Source organism: Dermacentor variabilis, unplaced genomic scaffold, assembly GCF_050947875.1.
Source record: "Dermacentor variabilis isolate Ectoservices unplaced genomic scaffold, ASM5094787v1 scaffold_17, whole genome shotgun sequence".
In the NCBI taxonomy this organism is placed as follows: Eukaryota; Metazoa; Arthropoda; class Arachnida; order Ixodida; family Ixodidae; genus Dermacentor; species Dermacentor variabilis.
In genome coordinates, this window is record NW_027460335.1 from 10,534,401 (window position 1) to 10,554,224 (window position 19,824).

Here is a 19,824-nt window from a genome sequence, read left to right on the forward strand (position 1 = left end):
GTTTGAATCCTGCTTCGTTGGACCCTACATTATTAATGAACAAACATTCGCGTGAGCTATCGCGTTACTCCGGTAGATGTTCCTTCGGACCATCGTTATCGTGGTACGGAGATCGTTTACGTTTCTCGTCTCAACGAATCGTTCGGTGAACTCGTGGCCTGGCTGTCCGCTTGCACGCGCGGAGAAATTAGTGTGAGCATTATTCATACGCTTCATATTCTCATCTGTACATAGTCATCGTCACCGTTTTCGGGCCTTGCGGTGGGGCTCTCAATCGAGAGAATAAAGACGAGACTGGCTGCTTTAACTTTGCCTGACAAGATTATATATATATATATATCTTGGAAAGTGATCTTGGGAGTAAGTGGTGCCACGGCTACTCTGCCCGCATTGGCGCCACGCCAACAACGGCAGCTGCAGTACGCTGCATATGATTTCCCCTTTGACTTCTCGGCACTAAATGTTCGTATTTCGTATGCTTGACCACAGTGCCTGATACGGAGGGCTCCTTCAAAGGGGAGTGGAGCGAGCCAGCGTGCAGCGCGGGCGGGAAGGACGTCAGGTGGATGCCGCGTTAGCGGCCATAGACCAATAAATGATGAAACGTTCTTATACTTAATATGTTCTTTACATCTTAATTTGTTCAAAAATGCTTATTGGAGATTATACGGAAGTTAATGTTGCCGACTGGGCCGAGAATGCATATTAAGAGTGGGCCCAGGTGGCACGTATACTGTAAAGTTCGCCTCCCTTGCGGATTACCGGATTGTCATTGCAGTAAAGAAGGCTGAAAAATCCGTCAGTGAAATATATCTTTGTCATCGACAGATCCAGTTTTCAATCCTACATTATGAATCATTACAATCAAGTGTTGCGAACATTTTAGGAGGCGTGTCACTGATATGAGGCAATAAAGTTACTAAAATTGTCGCTATTGCTGTGAAGTAAATTTTAAGAATGTAATTGTTTTGAAACACTTTAATTTAAGCTAGCGTGAAGTATATAATTTAGCTAGACGTCTCATGTTGGTATAATGTTCGTGTACAAGGAAAACAGTGAACTTACCAAAGGTATATGAAGGCCTTTACGTTTAGCAATGTATTCACTATAGGATAGGCGAACCTCGAATTTTGCGATTCGAATAGACGGTGTGTAATATTTTATTTGTATTCCAAAATGAACTATTCGGTATTTTCGATTACCAAAACTAACCAAACATTTGACAACAACTGACTGTACGAATCAGAATACTGTTCTCCACCTGCTGGACAAAGTATCGCAACTTTTTTTATCAGAAGTAAAAGACGGACAAAGTTTTCAAAGCAATGCAGAAACGAATGAGCAACGCAAGCTTTGTTTTCGGTTCTTCGGTTGAACGGTGGCGCTGGTTAACACTCCTCGGGTTACATTTTGTGCACATACATAAATACCCAAGAATATATGGACATGGTAACTGCCGTCGCCTTAGCACAACTTGTAGTGCAACGTGCGTGTAATACAAAAGTTGTGGATTAGGTTCTCACCGTCAGCCCTCCCCCCCCGCAATTTGATTTTCTCTCCATTTCTAATTGTCCTGTCATTTTTGTACTTCAGTTAGAAACTACTAACAATTTATCCTATGCTTTCCGTTTCTTCATTATCTGTTGGTTTCATGTGGTTCTGACTAACAAAGACGGGCGAGTGTTCTCACAAGCTGCCTTGCGCAACTGGGTGCCTTGGTTCCCCTCTTTTCTTCGAATACTTGGTAATCGGCTATATTGTGTTTATGGCCTGCCAATTAGTGATTCTTGTTGCCTAGTTGTGCCGCAGTTCTATCTCTTACTTTACAACCAGTGATGTTTTTATCTTGCAAAAGGCTCTGTACTCTGTCTAGGGCACACAAATACCTCCTTAGGGTTTTTTTTTGCCTTTCCATAATTCTGATACTTTTTACACGATTTTAATGCGTTATTAAATAGTCAGCCACTTTCAAATCCCTGTAATTTTTGGAAAGCTTGTTTCCGTCTAGGCTTAAAGGCGTCAAGCCGCTATTCGTGTAGTTCTTTACATGACTGTTGTGATGTGTTTAAAACGATCTTTATTGTGCGTGATAGTTGAGAATCTATTCAGTGCAAGCGTGTTCCTTATTATATTGAAACAAATATTCCTGCTGTAGATATGTGCGTCTGCCTTTGTCTATTCTATATTGTATACATACTATTCGTTTTCAAGTGGTATTTGAAAAAGTCAATATTTAATCGCCTACCTCTATCGTATACATATTGGATTACCACACCCTATTGAAAATCCCAGCATTGCCCATCATGAATTTTATGCTGGGCATGATGTAAAATGTGCTGGGCATGATGGAAAACTTGGTGGTGATGGTGGAATTCATCGTGGGTATAATGGGTGGATGGTGGGTACAGTGGTAGATGGTGGGATGTATTGGTGGGATACATACTGGGTGACTTGTCTCAATGGTGGGCGGGCTGGGTGAATGGTGGGTGTAGTGGGTGGATGGTGGGATGACTACTGGGTGACCTGTGTAAATGGTGGGTGAATGCTGGGCGTGCTGGGAGGATGGTGGGTACATACTGGGTGAACTGTGGGAATGGTGGGTGAATGATGGATGTGCTGGGTGAATACTGCTTGTACGTACTGGGTCAAATGTAAATGGTGGGTAAATGGTGTGCATGCTGGGTGAATGGTGGGTGTACTCGGTGGTTCGTGAAACACATAGTGAAGAAAAATTTTGCTTTATAGCACGATTTCTACAGCTTGATTGCTATGATATTTCAACCCCACTAGAGGCATTTTATTGTCAAGCAGGAACAGGACACTTATTGAAGAAGGCAAAGAAGACAAAATTAGTCACAATGTGACGTCATGTCCCACTTTAAAAACACAACCTGATCAATATTTAATTTAAAATTGAGAGACCTCTTTAAGGAAAATGTAAATTTCTTAGTACAAAAAAAAGTATAAAAAAATATTTTCCCAACCGGGATTCGAACTTGGGACCTAAGGATCACGAGCCTAGCATCTTACCACTGCACCACGGCGCTCTTATGTCTCACCGTACATTTTGGCTGTGTCAACAGTAAAAACCACTGTCTCCGTTGCTGTTTACATTTGTATTTTAAAAGCCAAGATGTGGGTTCCCTCCACCGCGTCAGCTGCCACATCTCTAGAAGAGCACAAGTGTTGTTACGATCGACAGGTAGTACATCGTGGAGTGATAGAACATTGATTTTGCTGTACGATATGCATATTGAATAAGAAATTCAGAAATAGACAACAGCGACCGGGGACATTGTTAGGGTTGTTACTGCTAATTTCGACAGTTGTCTCTCGCTCTTCACACTTTTGAGCGCGCACATAATTCGTGTGCTCAACGCAAAATAGCTGCATAAACACTCGTGGATGAGTCTTCATTCTGACAGCATACTGGCTTCTCACGGCAGCGCTGTACCAGATTAATGAGACCCGAGCGAGACAAGTTTTCACGCAACTTTGTGGAACAACCGAAAACTTTTTTTCCGCTTCGCATAAGCTTCTGCAATAATTCTGGGAAATTAACTAATGTGACAGTGTAACCGCACATGTAAGTCCACAGGCTTGTGTGCCACATCTTACCAAATAAAACAAAACGGATACGCAGCCATTCCCGCAGATGGTATGATTTTGATCAGCGGCCGATTTTGAGGAGGCGGGTAGGTGCCGCGTCGTCACGGCACAATTATAACAATTGGCCACGTCGACTTTAATACCGGTGTCGGTGCTATCAGCATTGGCGGCTTGAGAGAAGCACGGTTGGATACCGCGCAAGAGAAAAGTACAGTGCACACCACCGATGCGAAACTGACAAACAATTTTAAAGGGCAGCGACGGAAAGCGCTTCTGTTGCGACTTCAGAACTCTTGGCCGTCGCGACCGGATGTTTCTGTTGCGACGTCAGAATTGCTGTCGTAATGTCAGAGTCGCTGTCATGATAGAAAGTTGTTGTTCCGACTTCAGAACTCTTGTTGTCGCGACAGAACGTTTCTGTTGCGACTTCAGAGATCTTGGCCTTCGCGACAGGATGCTTCTGTTGCGACATCAGAATTTCTGTCGTAACGTCAGGAATGTCTGTCAACTACGGAAACGTGAGGAACTTCTGTCGTACAACAGAAATTTCGGTAGTTGCGACATGAATTCCTGCTGTCTTCTTCAACTGGGGTACCTTGTGGATTCTATCGCAGACGCAAGTAAATCACAAAGCTAATGAAGAAACACTGAATAAAACCGTGCATAAGCAGCCGCGTCTATTCGCTGGAATGCACGGTAGCACTTGGCTGCGAACATATTGTACACCGCCGCACATTTCTGGCACCACCACATAGGACACATTCACGCGGCAGAGACATGCGGTTTTTTCCAGGAATATTCGTGCGCCGCACGATAAATACAGAAGGCATGCACGACAGGAGCGCAATACGCACACATTCACCACACCAAAACGAAAGCAATGCGGATGACACGGGTGTAACCCGCACCACACGAGCGATTAATTCTCGTAGATTTGATGCTTTCTGACTGAATAAGTTACAACGCGCACGGAAATATCGCACAATGGACGTGTACCTCCGAGATCATGTCAACAATTTCTATTGCTACAGTAGAGGGTGACGAAAGCAACAAGTCGTTTAAAACGAAGTGACGGCGCAGGTTGCACGGGCAGTAGCGCAAGGCGTCGTGGGTGGGCATGGATGGGCTTCAAAACAGCTGAAAGTAGGCGGCAAACTTTCCGGAAGGGAGCAATGGGAGACTTGGCTCGCCAGCCTCGACCAGGCACGGCGGACCGCACAAGCCAGTGGAGTTCTGGGCTAGGGGCTCCACCCCCTCACTTTCCACACCTTTTTTTTTCTTGTTTACTAAACCTTTTTATATATATTTCTTCAAATTACAGCCCAGAGAAGGCTTCCTAAGAATGGCATACGCGAATCTCGAAGGCCATCTTTTTACTGCCCGCATTCGACGGAAGCTCCTGGAAATCGAAAACACGTCATAGAATTTCTTTCTGCGCTAAAGTATAGCGGATAATATAAACTGTGCGATGGTTGTTTATGTATTGCAACATCTATATGCAGTTGGGCGCAACAAGGCACAAAGCGAGTGTGTGCTGGTTATTATTTTAGTCATAGCGGAGGCCAACCAAACTCCCAATTTCACAGGTGGCGCCACCCACCACCCCGTTTCAAAGTGGTTGCTCATAGTATCCATCCACCAATCTTGTTCTCTTGTTTACATGTGCTGTCGGTCGTACGAGTTGCTACGATGTGTTTGTTTGATCGTGTTTTTGCGTTTGCTGTAATGAATTGTGACATAGTTCGCGTGCACAAAAGTGCCAGAAGATAGTTTGTGTCTCGCTGCAAACTCGCGGTATGCGTGGTGCACCAGGCAAACGTGGACCAACGATTTTCATGCCATGGAGTGCGTTCCCTTTGTCCGTGGTGGTTGTGGAGAGTTCGGTGGGCGCCGCAAAGAAATGATGCGCATTATTAGCGTTCCGCAGGTCGTCCACTACGCAACTGCATGTATGCGGGAATAACTTTGCAGCTCCGGCAACTTGGAGGGCGCTTTTCGACCGCATCGTACCATTTAAAAGGTGAGTACACGCATGCTGTGCTTGCTTCTCGTGTGTGCCTAGAGTGCCTTGCGAGCGTAAGAAATCGAACTCCCGCGACGACATTGACTGTGCCGATGCTTGCTGAGCGTTGGTTGACATAATTTGCTTGCGCAAGCTTATTGGCTTAATGCTAAATTGAAAGTCTTGGTGAGCGCTTCCTTCCGGTGAGAGGGATTAGGTTCGGCAACAGTCCTCATTTGCGCGAGCTGCCACTTTTCTGCTAAAGTTGGATAATAAAGACTCATCTGCCTCTTTACCTATTCTTACTGCAATGACGTTTCCTCTCTTACTTATGCTTCGAGGTTGAAAATAATGTCTGTTTACGCGGTTGTCGGTTTGTGAGCAGTTATTGGGAAAAAGTATAAACACCATGCAAGTGATCTTGCGCGCGACAGCGACGCGATGTAGATTCTTGTCGCGCTCGCTCGTTCCCTACAAGTCGTACCCCATGCGAGCGGTCTTGCGCGCGACAGAGACGCGATGTAGATGGGTGTCGCGCTAGCTCGTTCCGTACAAGTCGTACCCTATGCGAGCGACGACATTGAGAGCCGTCTCCCCGGTGTTGCCGGTATGAGGGCAGCAAATACGCGCCAAAAGTGTGCTTTATTAATTTAGTTTGCTGTGTTTTACTCAAAGGAGCAGCGTAAAACATTTCTTTCAAGTCTTGCAGTAGGTTCTTAACCTTGCACGTATCAAAATAGTCGTTTGCTTGTTCTGTGCAACAAGCGGTAGTACTCGACTGATGTACAATTCCGGCTTCGCGCTATTGTCTGTTCGCTCATAGCACTTCTGGACGACGAGCGACGAATTCTAGATTTCCAGAACCAGGCGACAAAGAACGAGCGATATGTTCGCGCGACGGCCCGTTTTCTCGCTCAAAGCCGTCGCGCACAAAATCTCCCTCATAGGGTTCGGGCAAAAAAATTTAAGCAATTACGGCTTGCTACTACTACAGCTTACGTTTTGAGACAAGGTGTTTTGACATAACTTTGACATAACTAAAGATGACAAGGGAAAGTTGCTTAACTGATAGAAAAAAAATGAATTGTTACGTAAACAAACATTTGTTTGTAATGTACTGTAGCTGTAGGTCTTAAAAATTTTATTGTCATGAAGAGGTCCCTATTATCACAATATTCATCAGTAACTTTGACCTTGTGCTCTGTTCCCACCCTGCAGTGGTGCAAACATTGTTTTTGTGACTTTTTCTGTGCTCCTTGCATGTGTTCACAATGACTTCTTTAAAGTGCCACTGCTATAAGTTAACACAGAACCTATCTTGCAGGGGCAAGGCCGTGACCAACAACAGTGTCCACGTCAGGGAGGAGCTATGGCTGCAGCAGCACTGTGTGTAATCGGATGGTCTGGTCAGGTATGACTGAAGTGTATGTGTTTGCAAAAGTAGGATCTCGGTATCATTCGTCAATAAGTTTATGGACATATTACTCAGCAGTGCTTACTAAATAGGCTAAATATCTGCTCAACTTTATTCAACTTGCTGCTTATTTGTGTCTGTAGACATTGTGTACACATTACCTTGTTCACTTTAAAACTAGACCTAACATGTCTTGAGGTTTATTTTTTCTTGCATCAATCACTTGGCTGCACGTTACATTTTATTTTGCTTAGTACACATTATATCTACCTCTTGTTATTTTGTTTTATTGATTTGAAACTTTCCTGTGTTACACCTTTTATATCCACTTTTTTTTTCGTTTAGTTCACACGCTTGTGCAGTTTCTGCACACGTAAGGATTAAAAGTGTAATGGGCCAAATATGTCACAGGTTTAAGCATGCAGCATGCTTACCATTGTTTAACCTTGGTATTACAATTATTGTGAGGTTTACTTGCACGAACAAGACTAATTGAAAAAAGTTGGACAAGACAGTGCACTAGACTTCAACTTACAAGCTTTATTCAGAAAACACGCAATGAGGCCCCACCCTATGCTCAAAAATATCTGCAGACAGATGCATAAATAAATGTTCCACATGGGAGGAAACCAAATGCGCAACAAAGCCAATACTGCCCACAACAAACCATTACAAAGCATTCAGCAGGTTCTTCTCAAGGTACAACAAACACTCCTTTATCAGTGAGTTCCAGTGAAGGAGTGCTTACACATTCATCATCAGCCTTTGAAATGCCATACACCAAATATTTCCTTATCTAACTGCCTGCCAAACCGTCTGAGCACTTGCTTGTTTTGAAAACACAGGTAGCATTTACGAGCACATCTTCGGCAGTGGTCAGCCAAATGGGCAGTGCCTGCTAGAGTGTTTACAGCGTTCCGGTGCTCCCTAAGCCTCTCATTCAAGAACCTGCCCTTTTGTCCAATACAGCACTTTCTACAGGGAAGTGAAATCTTGTATACCAACCCCACATTGCAGTTAAAAAAGTGGGTGACATGCTCCTTAGTGCATGTACCCTGATTCCCGGCGTTGTTTACCAACCTGCACATTCTTGCGAGCTCTAGTGGCGCTGAAGAAAACACCTACACTGCACTGGTTTGTCACATTGTTTAGGTGATGGGACACCCCATGTACAGATGGCACAGCCACAGGGCGCCCACTGGCACGTGCGTTATTGCACCGAGCAGCTGCCAGATCTGTTTTTACCTCTTTAATGAGGCTCCCAGTAGTTGACACCAAAGTGTTATCGAGATACCCGGCCCTACATAAATGGCTCGCTTGTTGCTGAGCGCTGCAGGAAACCTGGTGCACAAGATTTAACCAGAACAGCTCTCGGGCAGCTAGGAGCTATGCATCCTTTAACATGGAGTATGCCAAACGGTAGTCGAGCAAGGGCTTCGTTTTCCGAAGAGAGTATATATAATAAGGAAAGTATGATTTAAAATTATACGAATATCGAATGATTGCAGGTGATCATCTTCTGGCAACTCATGTGTGAACTTGAGTCCTACTGAACACTGTTCGAAAACACCCAAAATGTTTTTAACAGCAAAGCCAGCACAACAAGAAAGTCATTAGCACTACCACATTGCCCACTGGACGTGCAGTAACGCATGTCCCAGTGGTAGCCGTGCAGCTCTGCCATACATACACAGGGTGTCCCACCGCCTAGAAGAAAGGTGGCGAACAAGTTTGGTGTGGGCATATTTCGGCACCGCTAATGCTCACAAGAATATGCAAGTTGGTAAACATTGCCGGGCGTCAAAGTACATGCACTAAGGAGCATGTCACCTGCTTTGTTAACTGAAATGTAGTGGTGGTATGCTACATTGCACTTCCCTGCGGAAAGTGGTATATTGAACAAACAGGTGCCTGAATGAGTGGCTTGGGGAGTACCGGAATGCTGTAAATGCTCTCACAGGCGCTGGCTACTTGGCTGATCACTGTTGAAGTACCCATAAGTGCTCCCCATGTTTTCATAGCACACAAGTGCTCAGTCAGTTTGCCAGGCAGTTATATAGGGAAATGTTTGAGGTGTTTTGCATTTCGAAAGCTGCTGATGAATGCATAAGCACTCCATCACTGGTACCAGCTAATAAATAAGTGTTGTGTCTTCAGAAAAATCTGGTGAATGCTTTGTAATGGCTTCTTGTGGATGCTTATCAGCTTCTATGTGCAGTTCGTTATCCCCTATGTGGCACATTCGTTTATGCATCTGTCTCCACATTAACTGAGCATGCGGTGGCCTGTTTGCATGTTTCTTCTGAATAAAGCTTGTCAGTTGAAGTCTACCGCTTTGGCTAGTCCGACCTTTATTCCGTACGCCTTGTTTGTGCTAGTAACTATGTCACAGGAGCTGTGTCAACGCCAACTAGCCTAACCTTCTCCATTTTTTCACAATTATTTCTCAAGTTCCCAGAACAATAGACACGAGCTTGAATTTCTTTAAATGGTAAATGAAGGCCAGTATTCACTGTGCTGTAAGTACTACAGCAGTGAAGAGTTTTCTAGTAAGCTTGCTTTCTTTCTCTACATTTATTTATATTCTTCTTAAGCTATACCCATTCATGCAAGTAGGCATTGTGGCAGAGTCTGTGTCCAGTTGCATCGTTTTCGACTTTGTCTATACTGCATAGACCACATAGTTGGTACATAGTTCAGTCTATTGATGCACTATCTATAAATAAGCATGCAGTTTTGCACATGCAAGATTGCCTGCTCGCTATTGCTAAAGCATTTGCTGGTTATTGCTATGTTGCTCATCAAGTGAACTTGATTTCAACAGCACCACACAGAACATCTGTTTGGCAGTGGTGTAATTTTAATAGTGACTATCAGCCAACAAGCTCTAAGTCTACAGCGGTCCAGAAATAATTCTATTACTTTGGGTCTCTCCACATATTTGGTTAGCACAGTGGGCAGTTTTCTATTTATTCTGCTTGGTGCTGTTCACGTGAGAATATTTTCAACTAGCAAGTACAAAGTGTAATGCTGTCAAAAGCCTTTGATTACTGGGCAAATGAATTGAAAGCATGGTACGTAATCCAAAAAGTATTTTTCACAAAATACTAGTGTCAAGAACAAGCATCATATGCACTGCAACTCATGGTTTTATGTTGGTATGCAGGTATCTCAAGCTAAGGGTGCTTGTGCATGTATTTTCCACATATTAGCTAATGCTTTAGCTACATGAAACTGTCTATGTTCTGGCTGCTGAAGTCAAATTTGTGGTTGATGAACCTGCTTGTTTTTGCTGTGCACTTACATTTCTGTTGTTTCTTAAGGGTTGTAGCCATGTGACAACTGATGTATTGCAGCAATGTCCAAGGTAGCTTCCACCCATTATTGCTACAGTGTGCCAACAGACACCTGTCGCCGTATTGGTGCATTTTCTGAGAACCAGCCGTATCCTCTAGGTGAAATTTGTAGTGTCGTTTTGAGTTTGCCAGTCAGTTCATATAACTTGAGGACAAAATTTACACAGTGAAGGAAGGGAGACCATACAACATGACCAGTGATAACGACTGACAATTTTGATAGAAGGAATAAAAATAACACTGAATGTGTGCTTATATTGTGCACAAGTTCCTTCAGAAGGAAAATGTGAGTTGTAATACAAAGGCAAAAAATCACAATAAACAGTATTTGCGTAAAAAAAGGTGAATAGTCAGACTAATTTCTATCCCTTGTCATCTAGAAAGGACGCCTTTTTTCATGCATTCATAATGGGGGCTTGCTCACACGTCTTGTGGTATGCCTCTCTGATTTCTCTTGTCAATTTTTCACCGTGGGTGGAAACAGATAAACTAATTTAATCTGGCCTAAAGCCCTATCGCGGCAATGCACGGCCAAGTCAGACGAGCATGCCGGTCTTCTCAGTAAAATATGGTGATTTCTTTGGTACATATTTAGTTCCTGGCCTGTCAGCTTCCTAACATTGGAATGCAGTACACTGCCCCTAACACACACTAGACATATTTCGTGGTATGTTTAACCAAGCGTACCTCGCTTGCCTGCTCGCTTTTCTCAGTTCACTTGTGGACTGTGCGGCATACCTGCCTACTTTATTTTTTCTCTCGAAATATGTGTGCATAGCATTCCACAAGCGCATTGAGAAAGGCGTCCAGGCAAAGGAGATTTGTATAAATTACCACTAAATATGTCTTGTGTCCGTCATTAGTAGTGTATTCTATGCCTCTGTTCATGTGTATGTTTGGTCAAATGCACAGGGTCGTCAACTCTTGGCACGAACACGACTCAGCGTGACCACGCCCCGCGGAGTGCCAGCGTGCATGGCGCAGGGGGGATGTGGAACTTCGTGTCATCTGCTAAAGTGCGGGAGCACGCCATGCTTTAGCGGATGACACATGACATGAAGTCCCACCTCTAAGCCCCTGTGCGCCTGCGCCGCTTAGCTCCTTTGCACAGCCATGCAATGCGCGCTGGCAATCCGCGGAGTTCGGCCACTCTGCACCATCTTCGTACTAAGAATAGACGGTCTTGTACATGGGGCAGACTGGCCGCTGTATAAGCATGTGCCCAGGAGAGCACCATTATTCACTCAAGAGACAAGCATGCTGGTCCCACTTGACAATGCATTGACACAACTGGTGATGTACGCCAGATTTAGATTGTTCATCTCTTTTGTTTACTTAAGGCAACCGATTGATCAACAATATCACTGAGGCATACCATTTAAAAAAGAGGGACATCTGTCAGCCAGTGCTCATTATGATTGCATTACAAAGAAGAATACTCTCTAAATGACACGGAATAGTGATCACTCCGTGCTTATTTGTTCTATTTTTATGCAAGTACTGTTTATCATGATTTTGTACATTTGTATTGCAACTTGTGCCCTTTGTCTTAAAAGATCGCTTGTGTAGTGCAAGGGCACACGCAGTATAAATATTATCTTAAATTTTTGCACCAAAATTAATGTTGAATTGGTAGCTTTTGTGTCTTGTTGTCTTCTTTCTGTCCCTTGTATCACTCAAAAGGTAAACATTAACGTACACCAACTTTCTTAATTACTTGCCCGTCAGTGTTGATAAACATGAAATGTTGTTTTCAGTCAGAATATTCTTACCATTTCTCATTTCCGGTCAGCATAGTGCTAATCCTTTGGCTTTTTATAAAGCGTGCTAATATGTACTTCTGATTAATGCAAAAGTTAGTTCTAGTTGGTGGTAGCTGAACTTGGACATCATGACAAGTGCAAGGGCACACACACACACAAAGAGACACAGTCTGAACGGGCGCTAGACATCAACTGAAGGGCTTAATGACAAAAAACAGCAACGCACATATTGCGCAAAAACCTACAAAAAGATGTAGAAGGTGCAATTGTCCCTAAAGAGAATTCCGCTGCCGCTGTACTAGCGCTGTACTGTTACAACAAACATTTCAAACCTGGTCGCAGTAAAAGGAGCATGCACACTGAGTTCTGAAGTTTGAAGTTGTGACGGGACTTGGCGCATTCGTCGCTGCAGTTTAGTCATGACGAAAATATAACTGCTGAGATGAGTGAGTGGTGCGAGTGGTTTTCAGAGCCCACAAGGGAATTCACTTGTTTTCAACCATGCAAGGGTAATCTTACTTTCAAGGCATGTCTCCAATGTTCTTTCGAACAAGGCCATGTAGTGTGTGATGGTGGTGGATTTTGGAGACTGGCGCGCGTAGGTCTCTAGGTAACGTGCTGCACTGTTCTCCGTGTGACACTGCAATCTTGGAGGCCTTGACGTCACTCGTTCTTGCACTGTTCTCTGCATGGCGGTGCGCCTATTTGAATCAATTGTTTCGCTTTCTCTGTTAATTTCATTATTGCAAGGTTAGACTGTACGAAATATGAGTGTTTGCTGCCCTTAAAATGGGAAAATTTTATTAGTTTAATCCTTTACACAAAAATGAATTTCTTGGTGAGGTTGGGTTTAACCCCAGTTTTGTAAACTTGTTCGAGGGGCAGAAATAGGAAATTATAGAGTTGCATCAGAAATTGACGGATCTAATTAACCTATATCATATTGTTTTATACAAGTGCGTTTTAGTGTTAAGAATACTGCTCAGGAAAAAAACACTTCATATCTATTGCAGGTACAGATTGGTGTGGGATTTGTGATGCCACTCAACAAGTGGCATTACATATTCAAGTCTGCTTCCGACGGAAAGTGCCCATTAGAGGTGGCATGGCACCTGTGGACACCAGTGCAAGCAGGTGAAAGCAGCCTGACTGGACAGGCCTGCCGGACAATGTGCCGCGCATCTTGGAAGCTTCCGGCAACACCGGAGAAAGTGGCTGCTTTGAAGAGTAAGTCAACAGTCACCTCATTTGAGAAACATAACTGCATATCTACAAGTTATCTGAATGAGTTAGCATTACATGATGTATACAGAGCGACAAGAAATGCCAAAGCAAGAATGAGGCAAGTGCCTATATATTATATCTTTTTCTTCTGCTGTATATGCACTGTGTCTCGACACACAATTTAAATGTCTCTGTGGGTATGAAAAACAGCACAAGATAATTTCGGGATATGGGTTTCCGGCGAAAATCGCCCACAAAGTTTCCCCCATAATCAGTTTCAATTAAAAACAATCAAGAAAGTCGGGTGGCTACACGAGCGGTTAATTTTGACAGGACCTTGATAGCTTGCATTCACCTGCTGCTCATTGTCTTAACAGAAGTGAACATTTAAGCACCTCATTGTCTTTGAAATTTCTAATGTAGACTTGGCATGCGTTATTGTAGCTTTTCACGCTGCAGCTTTCATTTCACTTTTTTGAAATAATGCTTCTCAAGAAAATTGGGTTCCGACACAGCTTGGCAAATTGTATGGTCTAAAAGAAGCTTTTTCAACTACTGCCGTCCAAAGTGTTGACTGTGGTCAACTGATGTGCTGATTTACAATCTGCAGCATTCACAGCCATGCAATTTCAAAACACTATTCTGATTATTGGGATGTAAAAGTTATAAACAGGGATAAAGTGCCTCGGAAAGGGTGGCCAACGTTTCGTTAGGAGGACCTATCTTCTCAAAGGCTGCCTCGTCATCCTCGGCATGTTGGTTTTAAAGTGTTAGTAGAGTGACGTCACATGCAGTTGTCAGGAGTGGCTGGTTGTAAAGGGAGAGACTTGAAGGAGAATGAGCGCGGTCACCTGATGTCTGTAAGCATGATTCCTAAGACGTAGGAACAATAGTGGGAGTGGGAAGGCGGGGAGAAAAGGAGAAAAAAAGAGACCAAGAGGGAAAGAAAGAACAAGAAAAGAAAAAGAAGGGCATAGGAAGGTGTTAGGGAAGCAAGAGGTTAGGGAGCATTCAGGGGTGTCTTTGGCAGCATGTTCTTGTGGCTTTAAAGGAGCCGGTGAGGCGGTCAGTGCTCGAGTAACAAAAACAACCCGAAAAGACATTAGTTGAAAGAATGACTTGAGTAGCATAGCAGCAATGCGTCGGATAATTTAGAAGGAGTTAAGATGGCAGCAAGGAGTCTGGAATGCAGTGCATAGGGTAGCTGGAAGGCAGCGGCACGGTCTTTTTAGGGACGTTAGTCCCAGTAGCTCAACGTAGGTGTCGTCACAGCGGTATGCAGAAGTGGCGATACCCTGTGTGGCTGAGGCACCGAAGAAGGTATCCTGGCGCCTGGGATTTTGGAATATGTTGGTGAGGGTGTTTCGAAAAAATAGAATAAAGAACAGACAAATATGGGGGTGAACTGAAACTGGAATAACAAATAAGAGGGTGGCATGAGCAAAAGCGGGCGGAAGCAGATGTACATGGTAAAACATATTTATGCGAACATATTTATGGGGATTCTACAGACTTCCTATTGCGCTGCACTGACAGGCCCCACACATACCTACGATACATAGACGACATATTCATAATATGGTGACATGGTCAAGACAGCCTAGATAAATACGTAGGATTTCTAAATTCTTTTCAGCCAACAATAAAATTCGCATCAAAATCTTCAGTGGAGCGCATAAACTTTCTGGACTAAACAATATACATTGACACTGGGACACTAATGACAATGCTGTATGGAAACCTTTTGACAAACAACAGTACCTAGAATATACAAGCCACCATCAAGCCACATTGCAAAGAAGGCATCTTTAAAGGCCAAGCACATGGCTACGTCACATGTGTGTTGAAAACCAAGACTACATAGATAGACTTGATCACCCTAAAGAAACCCTATCAAACGGGAACCACCCAAAGAGTGCCCTTCAGAAAGCCTGCACCGATGCAACCAAACTTGACTGAGCCGACGTGCTCAAGCCCCACCCTAGGATCACAAGAACAGCGCCTCTTCTTACTACTAAATTCTCACACTCCCAAACATGAACAACATCCTCAATAAATACTACCCAATTCTCACCAGCAACCAGAAACAAGATTTTTCCCGCCCTGCCCAGAGTAGTCTTGAGATGCAACACTATAATATTAAGGATATTCTTGTATGTGCCAAACTAAAAACAACAACGAAGTTAGGAACCAGTCCCTGTGGCCGCCCGGGTGCTCTACATGCAAACATGTTTAATCTACTACTACAGTAATAAGTACAGCATCAAATTACTCAAACAACGTAACTTCGAGGTTCATCTGCACATCAAGCAATGTAGTCTACTGTCTAGAATGTGCCACTTGTAGCAAATAATACATAGGTGAGACAGGACAAAAAAATCATAAAAGACTGAATGGTCACCGCGCAGATACAAAACAATTTACCTAAAGGAGTAGCCAGCCACTTCAATGAACATGTCATATGTGACAAAGCAAGGCTCTATAGACTACAAATTTCCGCTCACCTCGCTAGAGGAAATATCTGGAATCATACCTCATACACAAGTTTAAATGCCTACATCCAATGGGAATCAATTTAACACAGCAACTTAGAATCTTTAAAAACTTTAAAGCTGTAACTTAAATCGGAAAGCCTCATGTCATCAACCAAGGCGCAAAACACATTGTGCCACCAGCTAAACTTAATTCTTAACCTCACCTATTCCACCGTTTCTAATTTTTACCTGCTTACTACTCAATTTAATATATTCTTTCGTGTTTTAATGTTTATATCAACTGTATGACCCCTTTTCCCATGTACACCTGCCTCCGCCCGCTTTTGCTCATGTAACCCTCCTATTTGTTATTCCACTTTCAGTTCCCCCCTTTTGTCTGTTTTATATCATATTTTTTGAACACCCTCACCACCACAATCCAAAATCCCAGATGCCAGGATACGTTTTTCTGCGCATCAGTCACACAGGGTATCGCCAGCTATATATACCACTGTGACGACACCTGCGTTGAGCTACTGAGGCTGACATCCCTAAAACACCATGCCTCTGCCTGCCAGCTACCACATACATTGCATCCCAGACTCCTTGTCGCCATCTTAATTTCTTCAACATTACCCGACGCGTTGCTGCTACGCTACTCAAGTCATTCTTTCAACTGATATCTTTTGGGGTCTTTTTTGTTACTCGCACACTGACCGCCTGACCAGTTCTAAAACGGCAGAAAGATGCCGCCAATGACACTCCTGAATGCTCCCTAACCCCTCACTTCCTTAACACGCTCCCATGCCCTTCTTTTTCTTGTCTTTCTTTTTTTGCCTCTTGGCATCTCTTTTTTTCTCCTTTTCTTTTGTTTCTTTTCTCGCCGCCTTCCTATTCTCACGGTCTTGTGCCCTCGTCTTAGGAACCATGCTTACAGACGTCAGACGACAGCGCTCATTCTCTTTAAAGTCTCTCCCTTTACAACCAGCTGCCACTGACAACAACTGCACGTGATGTCACCCTACTAGTCCTTTAAAACTAACATGGCAAGGCTGACCAGGCCACTTTTGACGAAGATAGCTCAAAAGTTGGTCAGCCTTTCTGAGGCACCTTATCCATGTTTATAACCTTCATACCACTGTGTGCTATTCCATCTGTCAGCCGCTTTCTTGATTTTAGATGTTCTGATTATTGAAGTTTGTAAGACATGGCCTATCAGCACTTTCGGCATACTTTCAGTGATCTCATTTTATTTAAGCATAAGAATTAGGAAAGAACTGCTACACAAAGAAAGCACCTCGAACATTAGTCGCATGTACGCTCTGATCTGCATAGCTGATCTTGTTCTACGCAAAGCATCCTAAAATTTTCATGCCTCTTGTCGGTGCCAAGATAAGCAAGGTGCTGGGCATCATGCGGAATTCCAGCGCTTTCCGCCAGCCTGGATTAGAAAGGACTGTATAGTGTGGCTGTAACTGGCATTCTTCTGCCAAGATTCAATTGTTTTATGGATCAAAGTACCAGGTACTCTTGTAGTCGTATCAACACTCTGCCGAAGATTTCATTTCCTACATAAATATGTTTTTTTTAAACAGACGAGCATGAAAGATTGCTCTGTATTACGTTAAGATGCTTCTTTGGGCTTTTTTTACATTGAAGATGTAGGTTACCTTAGCAAAGTAGCAATATGGAGATTGAAAAGTAGAAAAAAAATGGCAGATCCCATGCACTGTGAGAATCGATGTACACGAAGCACACATTGTTTGCTTTGATTGACAATAATTAACGGTGATGTTAGTGGCAAGTTTGTAATTTTTTCAGTGTTTAGTCCAATACGAAAGTGGCGAGTTGATGTTAAGCATTACCTTGCATGCACCACTTCTGTTTGTCTGCATAGCCCACAGAACACACAGGGAGATGTGTTTGCTTGAGGCGTTGTTGCGAGTCATTGTTCATAATCTCTGAGAAGGAATGGAGCGTTGTCATTGCCTCACATGGCGCACCACATCATGGCAGAAATATTAAACTTTAATTGAATTATGAGGCTGTGCATACTTCAATTAGCTATTGTAATTGTATGTATACAATGTATACATAAATTCGCGGTCTGCACTACATTTCACTGCGTAGCGAAGACGCTCCTGTTCTGTGTGACACTTCTTTCAAGTCTGGGTGTCCTCGACGTCGAGTGCACGCCTTGCTGGCGCGTGTTAATGGGCTCCTTCTACATACATGGCGAACACACTGTTGAGATTCCAGCTCAAAGCGCTCTCTTCAGACTAAGGACGATTCTAATGTTTACACTATCACAGCCCAGCAGCTGCATTTTTCTCGCATAGAAATTAAAACCAGCACAGCACGTGCAATACACACTAACGGTGAAATGCTGGGGCAGCAGCGCCGGTCAGGATGTGCAGAGGTGAGCGCCATCTAGTAATGTTGCAAGAAATCCAACGGCACGCATGACAAGACCATAGCACCTGCAGCGCCCGTAATGTTGGGAGAAGAGGCAAAAAAAGCTTCACTTTAAAACATTAGTTGCCATCATTTGCAGCTAAATAAAGCTTGCAAGCCAGCCATTATACAGCTTTTACATGAAATCTTTTATGCCTATATGGCAAATGCTAAAGTTACAACTTCCTCACCAACTGCACGAGCAACAAGTAAAGCTAACAAATGATAGAATGGACAAATCAGACAGCTTGCACCTTGCATCTCCCCTGCATGCGTTAGAGACAGTGTAGCCAAATTGTGGCTCTCTGAATTTGACAGGAATTTGGGTGGTTGAAGAGCAGACAAATTATGCAAAATCAGAAGCCAAATATCCACCCCATAAGGCTTTGAGTACAGCTCCCATGTGTCTAAATTTTGCAGTTAAGCCAACTTCCAGATGAGAAGAGGCGTGGCTTTGGCAAAAAACATACAAAAATTCCATGTAAATCTGCAAAACAATGTGATGCATGTGTATGCATACTCACTGCAAATAAACCTGTGCTGGCTTGCGTCCTGGGTAGCATGTTTGTGTGTGACATTTGCTGCATTTTGTTATGTTAAACTTTTTTAGAAGTGATTAGAGCAGATTTCCTTCATTCACTTATTGCTAGAAATCATTGGAAGAACAATTTACTTATATATTTATTGCACTCTCCTTTTAGACTGCCTGGCGAAATACATAAGTGACCATCCAATGATGCCACCTGCACCACATCCGGAGAACCACCTTGCTTCCCTGCGAAAGCACCTTTGGAGCTCTCTTTTACACAAGCAGGACGCCAGAGCAAGCGAGTGGAAAAGTAAATACAGTACAAGTCCAGTGATGCTTTTTCAATAAAGTGTGATGATATGCTACGTAGTATGGTGCTTTACATATTGATTTGTTATGGCATGAAAATAGCCGCATCTTGGCAACATGTATATACAGACTGTACACTTCACAAGACTCAACATCACATAAAGATAACCCGTCATTAGCTTCCGAATGGCAATGGCTGCTCCTTCAATTCATCACACAACTTGCATTTGACGTGCTGCGCCCACGATGATATCCAACCCAGTGCCCACCGTGCCACCCATCACCCACCGTGCCGCCCAGCACCCACTGTGCCCAGCAACCACCATGCTGCCCAGCACCCGCCGTGCCCAGCAACCACCATGCCGCCCAGCACCCACCGTGCCACCCGTCACCCACCATGTCACCCAGCACCCACCATGCCACCCGTCACCCAGCATGCCACCCACTACCATAATCCACCATGATGATGGATGATGGATTCCACTATGCCCAGCATCGGGCAAATTTTCAATAGGGCAGCTTAAATTTTTCATATGCTTCAGATTGGAAGGTAAAAAATAAAGCACGATTCAAAAGAACACTAGCAACATAGTTTTCCTACCATGAAAATGCATTTAGTCGGCATATTATCTCTAACTTTGGGCTTCTCGACATTCGTGGTAGCAGAATTAGATTCTGCGGAACGCGCTT

The 19,824-nt window shown here is 43.6% G+C and overlaps 1 protein-coding gene across 1 annotated transcript; it reads left to right on the forward strand.

Annotated features, from left to right (window-relative positions):
• Positions 1 to 5,403: 5,403 nt before the first annotated feature.
• Positions 5,404 to 19,194, forward strand: LOC142568190 (uncharacterized). The gene is made up of 4 exons (XM_075678243.1): positions 5,404 to 5,629; positions 6,936 to 7,022; positions 13,158 to 13,371; positions 18,998 to 19,194. Exons 2-4 carry the CDS (start codon positions 6,981 to 6,983, stop codon positions 19,171 to 19,173), a joined length of 432 nt encoding a protein of 143 aa, XP_075534358.1. The 5' UTR covers positions 5,404 to 5,629; positions 6,936 to 6,980; the 3' UTR covers positions 19,174 to 19,194.
• Positions 19,195 to 19,824: the final 630 nt, after the last annotated feature.